Source organism: Lissotriton vulgaris, chromosome 12 (genome assembly GCF_964263255.1).
Source record: "Lissotriton vulgaris chromosome 12, aLisVul1.2, whole genome shotgun sequence".
Taxonomy (NCBI): Eukaryota; Metazoa; Chordata; class Amphibia; order Caudata; family Salamandridae; genus Lissotriton; species Lissotriton vulgaris.
In genome coordinates, this window is record NC_141700.1 from 82,235,646 (window position 1) to 82,256,201 (window position 20,556).

Consider the following 20,556-nt stretch of genomic DNA (forward strand, 5'->3'; position numbering starts at 1 on the left):
ATGTTTCTAGCTCACATTGATCAAAAAATGCAGCAACAAGTGCTACTGTGCAGTGAAGAGTCCTTCACAAAGTTTAACTGGTCATCTTTCTGTTGCTTATTGCTGTATTTGGGTGTCAGCCTGTTTGTGGTGAAACCATTTCCCACATAGTGTTATCATGAGTAAACATGAAAAAATAATGAGATGACATCACAAAAAGTGTAGCATTATGCCACATAATTTGCCTTTTCCTGCTGCATAATTTAGTAAACCCTGCTGCATAATGGGGTGCTCTCCGGCTTCTTTATTCCAGTGGCCAATGTCTAGACAGAGATCATGACAATGGTACTCCGAACCAGAGGGTCACCACCAGAATAAAACAGTCTTCAGGACCATTGTTAAGGATTGTCACACACTGCCACCACCCACACTTTCTGAAATTCCAATTAAATGCAAATTATTTATGTTGGTTCAGCTTGTAGCATGTGGGCTTTTGGATAGCTGGCTATCTATGTTCAGCCAAGAAAAAGTGCAATTTGGGTGGTTAAAACGCACAACAGCAAGAGACAGACACCATTGGACACCAATAACCACTTCTAAAATGTAACCATTTTCAAGTGGACTTTCTCTAAGGGGTGTTTGTGTGTCCCACCAGCCATATGCTACAAGGGTATGCAGGAGAAACTATTTGCAACTGGTGAACTAGAATTTTGATAGAGTGGAGTGCAGGGTGGTAGAAAGAGAACAGTGAGAAGTTTGGGGTGTGGTAACTAAACATGTAGAGAGAAAGTAATTCTAATATTGTCCTTGCTTTCCACTCCAAATAACCCTAGCTTCACTTAGCTCTACAACCTCCAGAGAGAACTGGCCAGGATGGCTTGAGCAGACTGGGCAAGATTCCTTCATTCATGCTGCACACATGAGGATGGGCGGTGTAGAAGTGCATGGGAGAGGTCTTAGGGTCCATTTATTTGTGAAGCTAAGAGAAGGGCAGATGGTAAAGAACACAAGGGAACTGTAGAAAAAAAGATGAACTTTAGAGAGGGTAATATTGTGGGTGCACGTGGCCATAAGATGGGAAGCGCTCTTAGTCTTGTAGGGGTGCCAGCCTAAAACCTTTAATGCAGCAAGGAAACCGGAAATAGGTCCAAAGTTTGATAGTACACCCTCTGCCTTGGAGTGCCCAGTTACCAGAAATGTGTGTGAGTACCTTCAAGGGCCTGAGGAAAGAGGTGCCCATACTATTGCCTGTTTCATAAACCGACCAATGAGCTCAGTGCCTGACAGGATTGAGTTTCAGGCTCTGGCTCTTCATTCCTGAGACAGTTTCCACTGGAATGCTTTAGCATGTGTGCCAAAAGTGTGTGGGAAACACTTGTTTTTCTCTTTTAGGCTTCTACAAGAAGTCATGCCATTTGCAGGTCATGCCAACCCAGTCGCTCAACATAATATTCCCCGACGTTTAACTCCCATGCTTGAAATCAAATGGCTTGCTTGCTCCACTTTTTCAAAAACAAAGATACAGCAATTTGTGCAGGTTAAGAGTTTCAAAGGCCTCTGCATGTCAGGGGGATCTGAGGAAATGTTGTTCTTAGGACACTCCAAACCACAAAAAGAATTACAACGTCGTGTCATATTTATGGGGGAAATCAGCGGCGGAACATCCAATATCACTTCATTTGGAGCCAGTAGAAACATGCCTGAAAAAGCAAAACATAAAAAAGAACATAACTTTAATTACCACTAACTTGCTGGCTGCACCAAAACTCAGGACAAATAAACACAACTGCACATGGCTGTAAAGGAGATGGCGCAACAGCAAAGATCCCACAGACCAAGCCACCTTCAAGACAGCCCTCAACAAATAACACCAATGCCTCAAAGACACAAAAAGAGGTGCCCTAGCAAACAGCATTGAATCCACCTCCAACCACAGCAAGGGACTCTTCAGTATTGTCAAAGAGTTCTCTTGCCTGTCAGACACAAAGAACATGATCTCCCCTTCTCAGGCACTCTGCCACACCTTGGTGGATTACTTCCAAAACAAGATATCCACCATCTAGAGTAACTTGAACCCCAACCCACCAACCTCTACAGCCGCCTTACTCCAACTGACGCCACCCACAACCACCCACTCATGGCATGGGAACAGCTCGCCACTCAGAGCACTGCTGCCATCATGAATTCGATCCACTCCTTAGCACCCACGGGCCCCTGCCCACACCACATTTTCAACCTCAGGAGCAAGGAAATCAGCTGCAAACACCTCCCCGTGGAACAACACCTGGTGGCCCTCTGGAGTTGGATGCACACCAACAGACACTTCCACAACCTCAGCACCATCCCGGACAACAAATTCACCATGAATGGCCAGATCAAGACCAGATCCTGTGACTGCTTCCACTCACTCCACATGCTCCAAAAGATCTTCAGATGGCTCCCCACCGATACCAGGAAAACCGTCACTCAAGCCCTAGTCAACAGCCGGCTGGATTACGACAATACACTGTACGCAGGGATCACCACCCAACTCCTGAAGAGACTCCAGACCAATCAATCAATCAATCAATCAAACAATCAATCAATCAGGGTACTGTGAAGCTCGCTGCTCACCCGTGAGGGTCTCAGGGCGCTAGGGGTACAGCTCCAGGTTAGCTGAAAAAGCAGGTCTTGAGGCTTTTCCTGAAGATGTGCAGAGTAGGGGAGCGTCTGATGTTGACCGGGAGCTCATTCCAGGCTTTGGCTGCGACGTAGGAGAAGGCTCTTCAACCTGCTCTGGTTCTGCGGATGCGCGGGGTTTCTGCTAGGGCAAGGTTGGCGAGCTGTGGTTTTTTTGGGGTACGTGGAAGGAGACTCTTTCATTGAGGAATTTGGGTCTGGTGTTGTGGAGAGATTTGTAGGCATGGGTGAGTAGCTTCAAGGTTACTCTCCTCTCGATGGGGAGCCAGTGGAGGTCTTGTAGGTGCTGGGTGATGTGCTCATGTAGTGGGAGGACGAGTCTGGCCGCGGGGTTCTGGATTGTTTGGAGTTTGCGGAGTAGGGATTTGTTGATCCCGGCATAGAGGGTGTCCCAATAGTCCAGTCTGCTAGTTATGAGTATGTGGGTGATGGTCTTTCTGGGTTCAGGGGATCCACTTGAAAGTCTTCTGAAGGATGCACCGGGTGTGAAAGCAGGTGGAGGCGATGGTGTTGATCTGATGGGTCATAGTGAGGGAGGATTCGAGTATGATGCCGAGGTTCCAGGAGTGGTCCATGGGGTTGGGGGGGGGTTGCAGAGGGTGGTGGGCCACTAAGTGTTGTCCCAGGCTGAGGGGGTGGGTTCAATGGTGAGGACTTCTGTCTTCTCCGAGTTGAGCTTCAGACAGCTGCTGCTCATCCAAGCTGTGACGTCTTTCATTCCTTCCTGGAAGTGGAGTCTGGTGTCTTCTGGGTTCTTCATGAGGGAGAGGATGAGCTGGGTGTCGTTGGCGTAGGATACTATGCTGAGTCCATGCTGTCTGGGCAAGGGGGGCAATGTAGATGTTGAAGAGTGTGGGACTGAGCGACGATCCTTGAGGAACTCAGCAGTTAATCTCTGTGGGTTCGGAGAGGAAAGGCTGTTCCTTTGGGTTCTTTTGGCAAGAAAGGAGCAGGACAGAACTCAGCTGCCATACTCATCCTCGACCTCCCCAGATGAAACCACATCAACCCCCACCTCATGATTCTCCACTGGCTCCCCATCCAGAAAAGATGCCAATTCAAGATGCTGATACATGCCTACAAGCTCCCCCATGACCAAGCAAAAGCGTACGTCAACCATCAACTTAATTGTCACAAACCATCCAGACACCTGTGCTTCGCCTCGCTCCCCAACACACATGCCCTGAATCCGCCGAAGCCACAGTGGAGGACTCTCCGACCTCACCGTCAAGTCCTGGAACGACCTTCCCTTCCACCTCCGAACAGCACCTTCACTCCTGGAATTCAGAAAGGAACGAACGACCTGGCTCTTTGACTGATCCGAACAAGAGCCTTGCGCCTTGATACCCTTGCAGGTGATTAGCCAATCTCTACAAATCTGAACTGATTAATTGACTGATTGATTGAATGTTAGGGATCAGGCCACAGTTCAGATCCAAACTGCAAGGCCAGCATGGAGAGGACTCAGACAGCAAAAGCAGGGAGAGACGGGTGAGAAACTCAGACAACACAAACAGAGATATTCATGGCCAGGGCCTAAAAAATAAATTTCGTACAGGCCCTAGGATTCAGATGGATTATCAAAGCATTGGGGCTATGAACATGAAACAGCAAGGCAGAGCTTGTGGTACTTTAAGGCCAATGTAAACAAACGCCTTATGACGTTCTAACATGAGACCACACGAGGGCGCCAGATTACTTGAAAAGGAGTCAAAATTGAGCTTGCAGCAAGGGAAGAGGAGAATGTCCAAATGAATAAATGTCATTGTGTTTTGAGCTAAGATAATATTCTTCCCTAATTTACGGCGGCAGTACAATTAGATGTTTGCCGAAGGCACACTAAAAGCATTCTCACAGCGATGCATTAAGAAGGCTGTGTAAGCTGGAACACTTGGTTCTTGTTGTAACACTGCTCTATTTCTGGTATACTAGGGATGGTGCACAAATTATCACTGATACATTTTAATAAATCAGAATCCTGTGGCTGTAACAGCAAGTCTGTTAAAACAGCTATTAAGGATGAATATTTAAAGTCAGTGGAATAGCAGGCACCATGTACAGTCATCATTTATCTCCTCTCCTCTCCTCTCCTCTCCTCTCCTCGCCGTGCCCCACATCCCCTCCCTTCTTCTCTCCTTTCTTCTCCTGTCCTCTCCCCTCCCCTCCCCTTTCCTTCCCCCTTTGCCCCTCCCCTCGCATCCCTTCCTTCCTCATCTCCCCTCTCTTCGCCTCCCCTCTTCTCTCCTCTCCTCTCTTCTTTCTCTCCTCCCCATTTCCCCCTCTCCTCGCACTTCCCCTCTCCTCCCTCCGTTCCCTTACTACTTTCCTCTCCTCTCCACCCCTCTCCTCTCCCCACCCCTCCTCCCCTCTCCCCTCCCTTCTCTTACTCTCCTCCTCTCCCTTCCCTTCCTCTCCCCTCTCCTCTCCTCTCCTTTTCTCTCCTCGCCTTTTCTCTCCTCTCCTCTCACCCTCCTCTTCTCTTCTCTCCTCTCCCCCTTCCCTTCCACTTGCCTCCCCTCCCCTTCCTCCCTTCCCCCTCTCATCTCCTCTCCCCTTTCCCATCCCCTTGCCTCCCCTCCCCTCCCCTTCCTCCCTTCCCACTCTCACCTCCTCTCCCCTTTCCCATCCTCCTCCCACCCTTCATCTTTATTGAAGAAGAATGAAAAAAGAATCAGTTTGAACCTCACATTGAGAAATCAGAGGCTGTCGTCGCTCCAGTGCCCGCGGGTACCTCTGGCGGTCTCTGCTGGATGATGGCATTGATGGCGACGACGAGGATGACGATGGAGTTGAGGCGGAGTAGGAGTACGAGAAGGGGCCAAACTTCCAGCTTCCGATGAACATGTCTCTACAAACCAAAATGGACAAGATGGAGCTGCAGAGCATCGAGGCAATGGCCGCCCACTTCCATACCTTCATCTTAGAGCAAGTCCCAACATTGAAACTCTGGAAAACAGAGAAAACAAAGAGAATTCAGCTTGAGAATTGGATTTCTGATATTCTCCCCTCTTAGACAACTTCCACTATGGCATTAGAGATGCTTGATGGTCCTTGGGCTATAAACCGAGACCAAATATGAGTGTTACTTATTACTTCCTCAGAGATAACAAAGCTATCCAAGTGTGATGGAAGCCACATTGTTCCACACAAGCTAACACCAATATATTCACAAGCCCCTTTATCATATACTCAAGCCACGCTCTCACTATGTAGCCAACTGGTGCCCTTCCTTCTTTACCATGCCATCCTGTTATTCCTTTATTCGAATTGTACCTTTCATCCTGAACCCAACCTGTGGCCCTCAATCTTTCACCATCATTGTCTACCCAATCATTGCCCTTCAAAAGAAAACCCAAGCGGAGACCTTCTGTACTTAAGCTTTGACCTACGACCTACCACCAACGATCACACCTCACTCTATATCCGCAGAGAACATCTCATCATATACCCAAAAGTTACACTTCATTTTGGATCCAAACTGGGCTGTTCTTTCTATGCCCAGGCTTTGCCCTTCATTTTATACCCAGCAATGCCCTTCATCCCATGCCCAAGCTGTGCCCTTCAGTCTATATTCTGCACAAGATCTTCCTAACATGTTTGGAGCAGTGTCCATTATTCTGTGTACATGCTGTCCCCGGTGTCTTCATTCTTTGTCCTATATGTCCCGTCTTGTATACCCAAGCTGTGACCTTCATTGGATACCAGTGGTGTGCCCTTCCTTCTATACACAAGCTGTGACCTTCATTGGATACCAGTGGTGTGCCCTTCCTTCTATACACAAGCTGTGACCTTCATTGGATACCAGTGTGGTGTGCCCTTCCTTCTATACACAAGCTGTGACCTTCATTGGATACCAGTGGTGTGTCCTTCCTTCTATACCCAAGCTGTGACCTTCATTGGATACCAGTGGTGTGCCCTTCCTTCTATACACAAGCTGTGACCTTCATTGGATACCAGTGGTGTGCCCTTCCTTCTATACACAAGCTGTGACCTTCATTGGATACCAGTGGTGTGCCCTTCCTTCTATACACAAGCTGTGACCTTCATTGGATACCAGTGGTGTGCCCTTCCTTCTATACCCAAGCTGTGACCTTCATTGGATACCAGTGGTGTGCCCTTCCTTCTATACACAAGCTGTGACCTTCATTGGATACCAGTGGTGTGCCCTTCCTTCTATACACAAGCTGTGACCTTCATTGGATACCAGTGGTGTGCCCTTCCTTCTATACACAAGCTGTGACCTTCATTGGATACCAGTGGTGTGCCCTTCCTTCTATACACAAGCTGTGACCTTCATTGGATACCAGTGTGGTGTGCCCTTCCTTCTATACACAAGCTGTGACCTTCATTGGATACCAGTGGTGTGCCCTTCCTTCTATACACAAGCTGTGACCTTCATTGGATACCAGTGGTGTGTCCTTCCTTCTATACCCAAGCTGTGACCTTCATTGGATACCAGTGGTGTGCCCTTCCTTCTATACACAAGCTGTGACCTTCATTGGATACCAGTGGTGTGTCCTTCCTTCTATACACAAGCTGTGACCTTCATTGGATACCAGTGGTGTGCCCTTCCTTCTATACACAAGCTGTGACCTTCATTGGATACCAGTGGTGTGCCCTTCCTTCTATACCCAAGCTGTGACCTTCATTGGATACCAGTGGTGTGCCCTTCCTTCTATACACAAGCTGTGACCTTCATTGGATACCAGTGGTGTGCCCTTCCTTCTATACACAAGCTGTGACCTTCATTGGATACCAGTGGTGTGCCCTTCCTTCTATACACAAGCTGTGACCTTCATTGGATACCAGTGGTGTGCCCTTCCTTCTATACACAAGCTGTGACCTTCAATTGGATACCAGTGGTGTGCCCTTCCTTCTATACACAAGCTGTGACCTTCATTGGATACCAGTGGTGTGCCCTTCCTTCTATACACAAGCTGTGACCTTCATTGGATACCAGTGTGGTGTGCCCTTCCTTCTATACACAAGCTGTGACCTTCATTGGATACCAGTGGTGTGCCCTTCCTTCTATACACAAGCTTGACCTTGTTTGTTGATCAAATGCGTAGCCTTCATTTGATAGCCAACCTGTGCCCTTCATTTAATACGATGCATATGCCCATTATTCTATGTCTAGCCTGGCATGTCATTCAATGTCGAAGCTGTCCCTTGAATTTTATATGAAACCTTCATTCTGGACCCAGTCGGTACCCATCATTCTATAGCCAAAGTGTACACTTAATCCTGTATCCAATCTGTACCCTTCATTCTGTACCCAAGCTCTGCCCTTCAGTCTACACTCAGTTTTATCCTTCATTCCATGCCAAAGTTTTGCCCTTCATTCTATACCCAGCAGTACCCTTCATTCCATGCCATGCTTTGCTCTTCATTCTATACCCTGATGTGCCCTTCATCCCATGCCCAACCTGTGCCCTTCATTCCATGCCCAAGTGTGCCACCGTCCCATACCGAACCTGAAACCTTCATTCTGTACCCAGGTTGTGCCGTCTATTCTTTAGCCAGCCTCAACCCTTCATTCAATGTTCAAAATAACATTGATCTTACAAAGGTTTGTTTTACAGCGTTTCGCCTGAAAGCGTTGCAAGCCTTCATCAGGAGGAACTAAAAATACAAAGAAGGGAAGGTGCAGATGGCATGCATAAGAAGTGCAAAATGTGAAGAATTCTTGATCTCAAACACTATGGGGGGGGGCATGGGCAGCAAGCACCCCACTGTGGGAAAGTATGTACACAATTGAATATGTTGTCATGGTTATATGGTTATGGATATTGATCGACATAACCACATGGATATTTTGACAAGAATTCCACTCTTCTCTTTTGTTTGTATCATGTACAGCAGATTAGATAACTTGTTATAAATACTTAACATACCATAACATACCATAACACAAGACATAACATATAACATAATATACAAACAGTTGGGAATGTAAAAAATTATATAGAGGATTAAGTGACAGACAAAGAGAATATCCCCACAAGTCTGTGGTCATGTAACATAAGAAAACATAGCAAAACATACAATTGATGACTTGTAAAGCATAGCATAAAATAAAACAATGTGATATAGCATATCCTATCCATCATATAACATAACTTAATATAGGCTATCTCGCCATTGTAAAGCATATCATAAAATAAAGTGGTGTAGCATAGCATACCCTAGCCATAACATAATGTAATATAACATAGCCAAAAATAACATAAGATAACATAACATTGCCCCACATAACACAGCGTAACATATCAGCGCGTGCAAATGCTGGTCCTTCTAATAAAGGCTAAGGAGAGAACGATAGGCAAAGAAGTCACCCATGCGGTACCTGTGACGGTTGTGGGAGAAGTTATTGATCATTGATAACATAACATAACATAAGCAAATTCTCCAGGGTAAATTCCTAGAACCTCGGAACTCTTTGCGATATCATTGATATATTTTTACAGCTTGTTTTCATTTGCCCATATTTGAGCTGGGTGTTATGTGAAGTCTCACTTGCTGACTACAACTCTAGCTTGTGAGCACTCCCTCTGGTGATGAGGCAGGGCTTCTGGCTTTGGTAAAACCAAAGGGGATGATGGACAGAGTGTTGAACATTGCAAGCACTCCCCCCCAGTCAACTGATCTGGGTTTTATATTTATGAATCCAAGCCGGAAGCAGTAGGTAGGGATGGACATTAATATTCAGTCACAAGAGGCAACTGGAACCGAATAAAACATTCTCTGTGTCGGCTCTTTCATGTCTAAAAATGTAACCATTTGCAACTGGTCAATTGGAATTTTCAGGAGGGAATAAAGCATTGGCAGAGTCAAAAAGATTGGCATTGGCAAATAAGTTTTAGCGTAGGCAAAGTGTGTCACTTTTTTTTTGTAAAACTGCACAAGGGGCCAACTTTTGTGCATACGCGCATGTTGTACAAGATCAAAATGCTGTCAGTCACAGAGAGTTTAGCCAGCGGTTGAAGTTGGTTGCCGCTGACCCCCATTCTTTATGCTTTGGTGGGCAGAACAGAAATGTGAATGACAGACCAATGGATGATTAGAACTGGCTGAAACCAAGATATATTTATAATCAAAAAGTCTTAGCTAAGGCCTGAAGGCCTGACTTGCAAAACACTCATAATTTGTTCTTGTCTCCCAAAATGTTAGCTAGCTGTCGTGTAGCTGCATAGGCCCTGGGCACAAACACTTCCATTTTACATCTTCACGTTTAAAGTTGACATCTTTTTGAGCAGTGACCTTTGTAACACATTTTGCTTGCACATCAGCGTACTCAGAAAAGAATTGCTTACATGTACATTTCTTCGTAGGGCACATTATCGTCCCTTAGAACACCCTGTACAAGGTCCCTGGTACGGTTATGGATTGTTGTCTGTACGGCGACAGCCCTGGGTGGGTAGAAGATACGAGATGCGGCTGGTCCGGAGCTCAGGCACTGGGTGCATGGGTTTAGTTTAATATATAAACCACACGAGCCCTTGCTTAGGCAGAGGAGCATTTCGACAGGATTGCCGTGGTCACTCTGTGCCTGAATTGTGCCGCAGCTGAATCCCATCACTGTTCACTCATGACAGGTACCCTTACCATATATACCAACAGACCCGATTCAGACGGGAGACCACCGATTTTTCAAGCCAAGCATGGCTTTATTTGAGCTGTATTCCACCTGAAATTGCATTGTTTACAATAGAAGTCAATGGGGAATTTTCATTCTCCCGATTTTTTATTTTAAATCTCCCACGTCCCTATCCTAAAATGTTGGCATGTATGCCAAATTTTGGTACATGCCCAGTTGGCACCCCTTGCAATTCACGTGAGGTGAGCTCGGCCGCTGCCAAGGCGAGAAAGGAGGTCTGTCAATTAATCAGCCGGGGCTGACGAGGCAGGTAAACAGACTTGCCTCAAGTAGCCCATAGCTATAAACAGTTTCCCACACTCGGCTCTCCCTCGCGATCTTTCTTCTGCAGCTGACATTTTCTCCAAAACAAAGGGATAGGTGAGGTGGCCTGCTCCGGAAACCTCCTCTGGCTCCCCCCCCCCCCCCGTTATCCTAACACATCCATCAACCCCTGTAAATAGCACCGAGGTTGGTACGTCCCGCCCCATGCAGGAGAGAGCCCCGTCAGAGCCAGAGATTCCAAACAGAAGGTTCCAGAAGTTTATGGTGGGCCTGCTACAATGGTAAGAGTGCAAGTTTGAACTAGACTTATCCAAGCTGCTATGTTTGCACGCTGCTATGTTTGTGTGCCTCCCTGTGCATGTGAACTGCAGTCTTGCTCGGCAATGTACCACTTCCTCCATTTTGTTCTGTAGCATCCTGGTGCAGGCAGCAGAGCAGGACACCTTTAACCAGAGATGGAAGGCAAAGGAACCCAAGGAGGTGTGATTGCAAGCAGAGTGGACGAGTCCTTCGGCAGGGAAGTCCACGCCAGGAATGGCTGCTGGGTTCTACAATGTTGATACTTTGACCTCAGGGGTGTAAGGCAATCCCCTGGGATGTCTGATGTTACAACGCAAACTATTACAACACATACTTTTACAATGCGGTTTTTACAACGCAACTTCCATTACAGCGCATGCTATTACAACGCAAGCCACTACAACGCATGTACCATTGGAACGTAATTTAATATTCTAACACCACCAGGTGCTTACCTCAGGGAAGTTGCTGGTCAGTGAGGCATATGCATTGTAATTGCATGCGTTGTAATAGCATGCGTTGTAATTGAACTTGTGTTGTATTGGCTGCATTGTAAAGGCACTATGTTGTAATGCCTGCGTTGCAATGGATGTTTCTCCATAACCTGAATCCCCTGCTGTGCAAGGGGGGAGCACCCTTCAAGGGGGCCACCTTTCAGTGCAAGGACTACTAATATTTCTAAGATATGGGAGCTGAAGGGGTCTCTCATTGCCTTGGCTCGGGGCCCATCAGTTTGTATTACGCAACCACGAAATCTGGTGCTATCAAAGAGAGGCGTGTAATTTCCCACATAGCAGTATTACTACGATTGTGAGCAACTAAAAAATCTCCTTGTAAATTCTACACCTTTGCGCATCATGAAGTTGTAAATGCCCAACAAGGCTACAGTGAGTGTTTACTTGGCACAGGCTACCCTAGCAATTTGGGGAAGTCTGCCCATTTTGGGATTAAACCTAGAGTGTTCTGCAAATTCCTTGTCTATGATTGTAATGACATAGAAGAGCTAAAATGGTGGAATAGAATGTTTGTCTGTAATAATTAGGAGTGATTCCACAGGATCCATCATTTTTGCACTAAGAGAGTCATCACAGGTGGCGTAGGTATGTACATATGTGAGTGCAGTGAATAATTTTAGACAATTGTTGCAATTGATGGTTAGCTACTCTCGTTTTGGTGACTGTAAGTGCTTCAGCGCTTTCACTGGTAGTGTACTGGCACTTTTTGATAGCAAACTGGGTAGTCTGGTGTGGTCAGTTTCCATTTCAAGTATCCGCCTTTGACCCAGAGCTAGAGAGAAAAAACTAAAAACAAAAAAAGGAGGAAGAAGAAAGATAGGAAAAGAGTGACAAAGGTAAAGATCTCGGACCTACAAGAATAAGGTAAAGAAACGGGAAGCGTAGGGTGGTGGAAGAAAAGTCATGTGGTTGAATTAAAACCAGGAAGTCTTGGTATTCACCAACTCTGGCATTCGGCGACTCTGGAGGGTGGGTTCCTAATAAAACCTTTGGGCACCGCTGCCTATTATTATTTTTTATGCATCAAGCCCTGGCGGACGGGGCCTAAAACAAGAATATGCCATATAAACTGGGACTGCAGATCTGTACTTGGATGGAAAGCCAAGGGAATGGAAAGTTGAGAAGTTCAGAGTGTATTATAACTTATTGGACTGTAAAAACTGCATGAGGCTGAAAGCAGATGAATTTCACAAAGCCGGCCAGTTGTCATCTGGCGGAGTACAGCGTTACCAAATAAAATTGCCCTGACTCCCTGCCATCTCTTGCCTCATAGTGTCATGCCTGAGAAAGGGCTTGTGGATATCTGCAGCCAGAGTGAAATGTGATCAGGAGTTCTGTGGGACCAGGGGTTTTACTCTGTCTCCTGGGACTCATCAAGTGTTCCACAGTGCTTCATTTGTGCAGGTCATTGGAGGTGGTGGGCGCCAGCACTCGTTGTTTTAATCCTCAGACTTAGACACGGAGCAAGAGCGAAAAGAGGCGAAAAGGGAGAAAGAAGAACGAAGAGTAAGATTTAAAACAGGGACAAAGGGAGGAAGAGGGGATGAAAAGATTGTGCAAGAGTGAGATAAAGAGACAGTAAGTATATGGTGATGGGAAAGGGGGCAAGAGGAGGATCTGCCACTATCAATGCTTGGAAAATTTGTGACATCATGAGTTTTGGATAAAGACTCAATCGTATATGTGTTACCAGGAAGATGGGTGGAAGTATTAGGGTAAATATGGACGTTCCCGAACCCCGACAAGTCAGAAGTTTGAATGGTAACCAGAGACATTTACCATACTTTATACTTGGCCATTTGAGGGACTTAAGTGCCGCAAAACTGGGGTGAGGGTAAAAAATGCCTGAAACTTTGATATTTAGTAATGGATGAAGTCACTCCTATTTGAAAACTATTGAAAACATACGTCCAATGAAATTGCTATATTATCCAAATCTAAATGCAGTCACCAATCTATGTGGATTTTTGAGAATACCATAATCTAAGACCCGAAAGCTACTATTTTATTATGAATTTCCCAATAATATCTAGGGAATACTATCATGCCATTTTACCATATAGTTTAATGGGTGTTAGCAGAATTGTGTATGCAGAGTTTTGACCAGTAACAAGCAGCCAAATAACTGAATCAGAGTCAGAATCAGGGAGTTTTCTTAAGAATCAATTATGTCAAGAATGGAGATGTATTTTGCTTGTTTTTTCCAAATGAGATACACTTAATGATGTGCTTAAGGTTTGCTTATATGATATGTGCTTGCTGAACTCAGTACTGCCCATACTCCTGTCTTTCAAAGACGTAAATTTGCATCTGCTTCCATATTAAGAAACTGCCTTTAAGATGTATTAGAATGCCCGCAAGAGTAGAACGTTGTGTTTGTCCAATTATAGCTGTAGGTTTCTCCATCCTAAAATGGTACTATCGAGTCATACATTTCCAAATAGTGAATACTTGAAAATGTTTCGAATATTGCTATTGCAATGTACGATTGTAAAATTTCAGAAATTCTGATTTTGCCAGTTAGGCTCTGAAATTTCAAATCCCAACCTGCTTTCCTTGTGTCCCTAAATACCATTGTGGCGGCCAAAAATGTTTCTATATCAGGTTTTGGAATGCACAAACCATTCTTTTCAAAACGCTCTTAGGATTTATATTTGCCTTGGACAGGTTCCTAGAGTGCTTTAGAGACATTTGCTTTATTCAAACTGATAACAAAAACACAAAATAAGCAAATATTGGTTAGGAAAACACCAAAGGTTAAAAGGTCACTTTTGATATATCTTTGTTTAAATATCCTCCAATGTTATCGCAAGACATTTGTCTATGGTCAAAGCTTGGGAGAACCAGCAATCTTCCTGTAAAACTGACAGGTATACAAACACTTATTTATTTTTACTCAAGGTGCATTATGCTTGGACTCCATTTGAGAACCGCCTCGAGGTACTTCTAAGATAAGGGTGTTGGTCCTACTGATACTAAGAATAATAAAAATGATAATTCTACTAATATTAACCATATTAATGACACCACCAATAATAACAAAGCAAAATCAGCAACAATAACAACAACAAAACAAGAAATATGAAAAGCTCAACAATACCAAGAACAACAAGGACAACCTCTTAAGCGCTGCCGACGGCCAACGGTCGTCACGAGCGCTACCTCCCCAGTGCTGCGCACGACCATTGGACGTCCATTCAGCACTAGTTCCAATGGACAGCGCAGCACTGGGGAGGGATATTTGCGCCGCAGCTAAGGTGATAAGAAAACAAAAACAACAATAACAACAACAACAACAATAATAATATTAGATAGGATTTTCATATTGATAGTGCTCTGATTGCTGAGATGTTAAAGCCTTAATGCGGGGTTCCTGCTGTGATCATCCTTCACTGAGAGCGCTAGGATCTCATCTTAGAGGTACAAAAGGGGGTGGTCACCTTAAGCATCAAACCGAGAGCATTCTTAATGATGCGAACACGGCCATATGCAGCTTACACTAGTTGCTATCAAAGTGGAAACACTGTCCATTGTAGATTGGATGCATATATTATATTACCTCTATTTTTAAGAATTCAAACCAGCTCAAAACTAGTTATTATTTGTGATACACTGGAAAAAATGTATTTTAAATAGAATTGAGTTCTGAGTCAACAAATAGTTTCCTAGCTATCATAAAGAGGGGATAACTTCAAAGAAAAAGGTAATTTAAGGTATACACATCTAAATGAGGCTTTGTTATATATTACAAATTTGGATTTCCACTAAGAGTATATGCTCTATAAATGTAGAACTGGCATGAGTGCCGCTAGAGCACCGTTTTCAGTGTACAGGCCAAACTAACATATCATGCGTTGGCGGTCTTTAAGAGCCATGGGCAGAGAAAACGGACTACAAGGCAATGCAATGATCTGATCATGATCGTCTTGGCGCCGGTGCAGGCATAAGCTTAAACTACTAAAACCTTAGAAAAAGGGGCATTACAGCCAAAACTGTCGATATAATATATATTATAAGAGATGGCAGGTTGAACAGAAGCGCCACACACCTTTGCTTAGCAGTGAAGGAGTTAAATGATTTAATTCTACGCTGCTTTTTGTTGAAGACAAGTTATTCCATAAACATTAAACGGCTATTAAAATCTAAGGGGCAGATTTACTACGTCTGGCGCATCTCTGCTAATCAGCAGGGGTGCGCCAGAAGAGTTGCAATGCATCTGCCCACCCGTGCGCTACCACTTATGCGCTGCATTTACAATGCGGCGCACCGTGGAGCACGGATGGGCAGATGCGTGTCGCATCCCCCGTCGGAAAGGCGGCACATTGCTGGAGTTGCGTCACAAGCGAGACGCAGATCCAGCAAGGCTCGGGGGTGCCCTATCCCTAACATGCTGTGTCAATCCTTACGCCTGCTTCAAGCAGGCGCAGGGTTTTGATGCAGCATGGCCACAAAAGTGACACAACAGCGGCGTAAACGAGGTGCAAGGGGCTTGTAAATCTGCCCCTAAATCTATGCAGGTGTCTGCTTCAGAGCCCTTTGCTAACTCCAATTCAATTCGGGAAATAATTTCTTTTGAAAATTACAGGGAAAAAGCCTCTTTCTTTTAGAGCATCAGAACATACGTAAAACAATATAGTTTAGAAAACATAAAGTATGCCATTTTCCTAATTCCTGGAAGAGGAAAGGGGTGATGGAATTCTTAGTAGGTGTTGATTAGCTATAACAGATATGTGATCAAGGTGTAGTGGTAGCATGTAGGTCCAGGAGGGCAAGATTAATGCAGGGCTGGAGTAGATACAATAATCAAGCATTGGAAAAATAAACAGCCACACACTTAAGGTCGCCATTAGCTGGCATGGAGGCGTTCATTGTTGAGTTGCTGACTTCTGGAAGCTCATCAATCCACGAACTACGCTAACATAATTTCAAATTTGTCCAGGCCTGATGGAGGGTGCCATGAGCACCAAACTGACCAGTTCTATTTAGAGTCAGGCAAGCAGTCATATTTCCACAGGTGGTGACCTTGCCAGTGGAAACCTTAAATCAAAAACTTCACAGTCTAGTGCAGTGGTCTTCAAACTTTTTAATGCCGAGCCCCCCATGGAAAAATAAAAAATAGGGCTCCCCTCAAAACTTTTTACAATTATTCTATTAAACTGGCAATGTTTAAAAATTTCTAGACTTTTTTAAACATTGCAGTGGCGTTCTCATACCGTTTTAAAAATGCAATCAAATACATGATTGCCAAACATACTACCCTGGTCAGGCAGGCCTTGCTAACTTGTAAAAGTATTCACACTGTGGTTATTAGAAATGGGGGTGGGGGTTTTGAAGAATATTTGGAGTCCCTTCCCTTTTGACACATACTCCCAGCCAGGATATGAATGACAAAAGGTGTTAGTGATGGGTCATTACAGAGCGGCTTACTGCTGTTCGCTTAAAACAAGCACTGTTATCAGCATAATACTTCTTTTGCCAGAGCCTGAAGCCCCCTGGGATCACTGGAGCCCCCCCTAGGGGGACCACTCCCCCAGTTTGAAGACCCCTGGTCTAGTGGCTGGGGTAATTATTTCCTTCAGGACCACCAGAGAAAGCCTGGCAGTCCTGCATAGAAAAAAAACACAATGACTCAGCCATCCTTATGGGAGGCTCCCATGGTGTCAGGGTCATCATTGTTTTGTTTTACTTAAACAAACAGCTGCTTCGGGAGTTTGCTTATGTAAAACAAAAATGTTTGCTGAGTGACGCATGAAACACACAACAGCTCCTCCAAAGGGGTCGAGATTTTTATTACACGTGCATTGCATCCTACGGCACTGGTAATAGGGTGGATGGAGGTCTGTCATGCTCGAGACAGGACCTGTCTGCCAAATTTGAGATCAGGTCTCAAGCTGGTGGAGATCTCTCTAAATATGGCAGATGTCGCATGCCAGGTCAGTGGCAATTTGGCTCAATGACATGAACCTTTGCAACTTGAAATCTAAACTTTCACTGAACGCCAAGCCACTTGGATTCACCCAGAACACCCGCCTCACACCCAAGGAACACATTGCCAAAAGCAGATATGACTTACATCTCTCTGAAAGAAAGTAAAACATTGCTGAAAAGTGGCCTCAGAAATGCTGTAGAAGCCCTTGCACTCTCACATCTGAATGGCCGTAAAGCCCTGCTCCATGGCCTCTCAGATGCCACACTGGCACCCCTTAAGGGCATCGAACGCCACAGCACCTCTCATCCAGGGTCTGAAGATGTATGATCACATCACCTCCATCCTGATGAAACTCAATGGGCCCTACTTGCTAGCCTGCACCGTCTTCATAACTAGCAGGAGCATTTATTTATCCATGACGACCAGCACTCCCGCTTCAAGCGGGGTTGATCACCATCTCTGGTGGGTCTCAGGGCACCCGCAGCCAGGTCACCATCCGACTGCAGAGTAAGACTTAGTCAGTGGGCTCTCGGGCAGAAGATTATGGGAACGACAGGGAACCCCTTTTGTTGTTTCGTTGAATTTAGTTCAGCTTTCGATTATTATTATTATTTATTATTTAGAGGTTTGTAAAGCGCGCAGCTACTTCTGACGGAAAGTCCCGGCGCTGAAGACAGTATCTCGTGAGGTTTAGAGTAGTTCAGGAGAAAGAGAATGGGCTAGATCAGAGAGAAGAGCCAGGTCTTAAGTTTCTTCCGAAACAGAGGTTCAGAAGTCAGAAATCTCAGTTCTGTAGGAAGGTGATTCCACAGTCTGGCGGTGGCTACTGCAAAGGCCCTTCCTCCCGTTCGCGCTAGACGAAAACGGGGGCAGATCATAAGGCGGAGATGGTTAGATCTTAGATTTCGGGATGCTTGTGAGATCTTCAGTCTGTGTCTCGTACCATCCTATGGGATTAGCTTTATCATCTGGCAGTCCCCATTAGCTTGCAATTCTCCAGGAATTGCATCGCCATAATTGGGCACAGGTAGAACGGGATTGAAACGGGACTCTGTCTACAAGAATGCCGCTGGGTAACGGTCTTGGCTGGGTTGCGTTCTGGTCCCTACATTGGTTTGTTTATTTTTAGCAGATTTGCCCTACACCCTTTATAACACAAAATCCTCTTTTCTGAAAATGGGGGGTAGGCACATATCATGCCTCTTCTATGCAGACGACCTGGCCATTTTAGACCTGACCCAAATGGGCTTCAGAGGAAGCTCGAAAGTTTTAAATCATGTTGTGTGGCTAATAAATTAAAGGTTAATCTGGAGAAAACAAAAATAATACATTTTGGGAAAACAAACGCAAGCATGTAAGTGGGTGCTAGGTATTGATACGGTGGAGGTGGTAACCTCATATAAAGACTCAGGGATGCTGTTTAATAATAAATTACATTGGAGCCCACACAAAGAAATGGTGGCGGCACGTGCGCTCTCTACTTCCGGAGGCCTAATAAAATAAAAAAAAAATCAGATGGTGGTCAAAATGTGTCTTCAGTATTTACAGCATATAATGCTTTGATTCCAACCCAATGCCTATACGGGGCAGAATTGTTGACTTTAAGCCCAGAGGCTGAGTTGAGTTGAGTTGAGAGAGGATTTATATAGCGCTACTTTACCCGTAGGCGTCAAGGCGCTGAGGATGAAAAAGAAGCTGTGTGAGGGGAGAGCGGGTAGGCTGGTTAATGGTAGGCCTCCCTGAAAAGCCAAGTCTTCAGAGCCTTTCGGAAGAGAGAGTGAGAGGTGAGTTCCTTGATCTCAGCCGGAAGAGTATTCCAAATTTTAGGAGCACGGGAGCTGCAGGCTCTGTCGCCCCATCTGACTTTGTTGGTAACCTGTTTACGGGCAACGGTGGAAAGATAGTGTACTAATTTCTTCAAGGTTCGAAGGACACCACAGCAGGTAGAGGTCGTCCTGCTAACTTGTTTTTCGAAGGAGAGCTTGGTATCAAAAATAACACCCAAGTTCCCAGCAGACTGGGAGGGCGAAGGACAGGATCCAAGGGCGGGGGGCCACCAGTCCATTGACCAAATCTCCTCCTTGCCTCCGAAGATCAGCACCTCCGTTTTTTCCCCATTCAGTTTGAGGGAATTCCTCACCATCCAATTTGCAACCGCTTCCATGTAGTTCTTAAAGTTTCGGGCTGTAATATCAGCAGTTTGAGAAAGAGAGACCATAATCTGGGTGTCATCAGCGTAAGAGAGAACTTCCAGCCCAAAAGATCTTACAAGCCTGGCAAGGGGTGTAACATAAATGGTGAAGAGCGTGGGGCTAAGGGACTAGCCCTGAGGCACCCCGCACTGCACAGGTTTAGCTGGGGAAAGAAAGTCACCCAGCTTGACCCTCTGTGCACGGCCATCCAGGAAAGATTTCAGAAGGCTAAGTGCTGGTCCGTTCACTCCTATCTCCTTGAGACGTTCGACTAAGATGGAGGGGGATAGGGTGTCGAATGCGGCAGTAAGGCTAGCTGGGAGAAGTGTGAGGGTAAATACCTGAAAAACTGTTATGGCTGCGCAAAGGTACTATGTGCCCGGCGATATGCTTGGAAGAGAACCTGCAGGTATTGAACTTCCTAGTCTTTAACCCTTTGGATGCATCGGACGGCTCCCGGCCGTCCGACGCTACGGGTGGCGTGTGCGTCGGACGGACAGGAGCCGTCCGAATTTCGTACGCATCCAAGGGGTTAAGGCTGCCTTAGGCTTCTACGACAAGCTCTGGTCCTCGGAAGGTCCAAAAGTGTCAAGCCTTCGCACTCTGTAGATCTCAAGAAGCGGACTAAAATGGGGTGCGCTTGTTAGAAATAGATTAATCAAAATGGTAGTGATGCTGAAGGGGGGCAAATTTAGAGCATCAGAGGGATCCCACTTATGGAAGGAGAAATTGATGGAGGCCTGCGAAAGAGAATCTAGGATAACAGACCTCAATTATATTGCCAGAAAACCCTCCGCGGATTACAAGTTAGAGTCATGGGACAACCAAAGGGCGTCTCCTTATATATCAGCATTCCCGAACTCCCATATGTGCATGTTAAAATTTCAGGTAGCAAAGAATTTCCAGTATTTAAAAGTGGAGGTCTATAATGCATTTTTTGAGTCTCCGAATAATTGTACCTGTGAGTTACAGGCAGCTGCGGCACGTGCAAGTAAGAGCAGTGGGGCAGAGGGGCTTGGGTGGGGGGTATTTTGACAAACG

The 20,556-nt window shown here is 45.4% G+C and overlaps 1 protein-coding gene across 1 annotated transcript in view; it reads right to left on the minus strand.

Annotated features, from left to right (window-relative positions):
* NRTN (neurturin) overlaps positions 1-20,556 on the minus strand; it is a 183,439-nt gene that overhangs the window by 9,412 nt on the left and 153,471 nt on the right. Inside the window, exon 2 of the mRNA XM_086947252.1 lies at positions 5,346-5,604. Within this exon, the coding sequence (XP_086803378.1) occupies positions 5,346-5,577 (232 nt within the window). The 5' untranslated portion in view covers positions 5,578-5,604. The remainder of the gene's footprint in view (positions 1-5,345; positions 5,605-20,556) is intronic.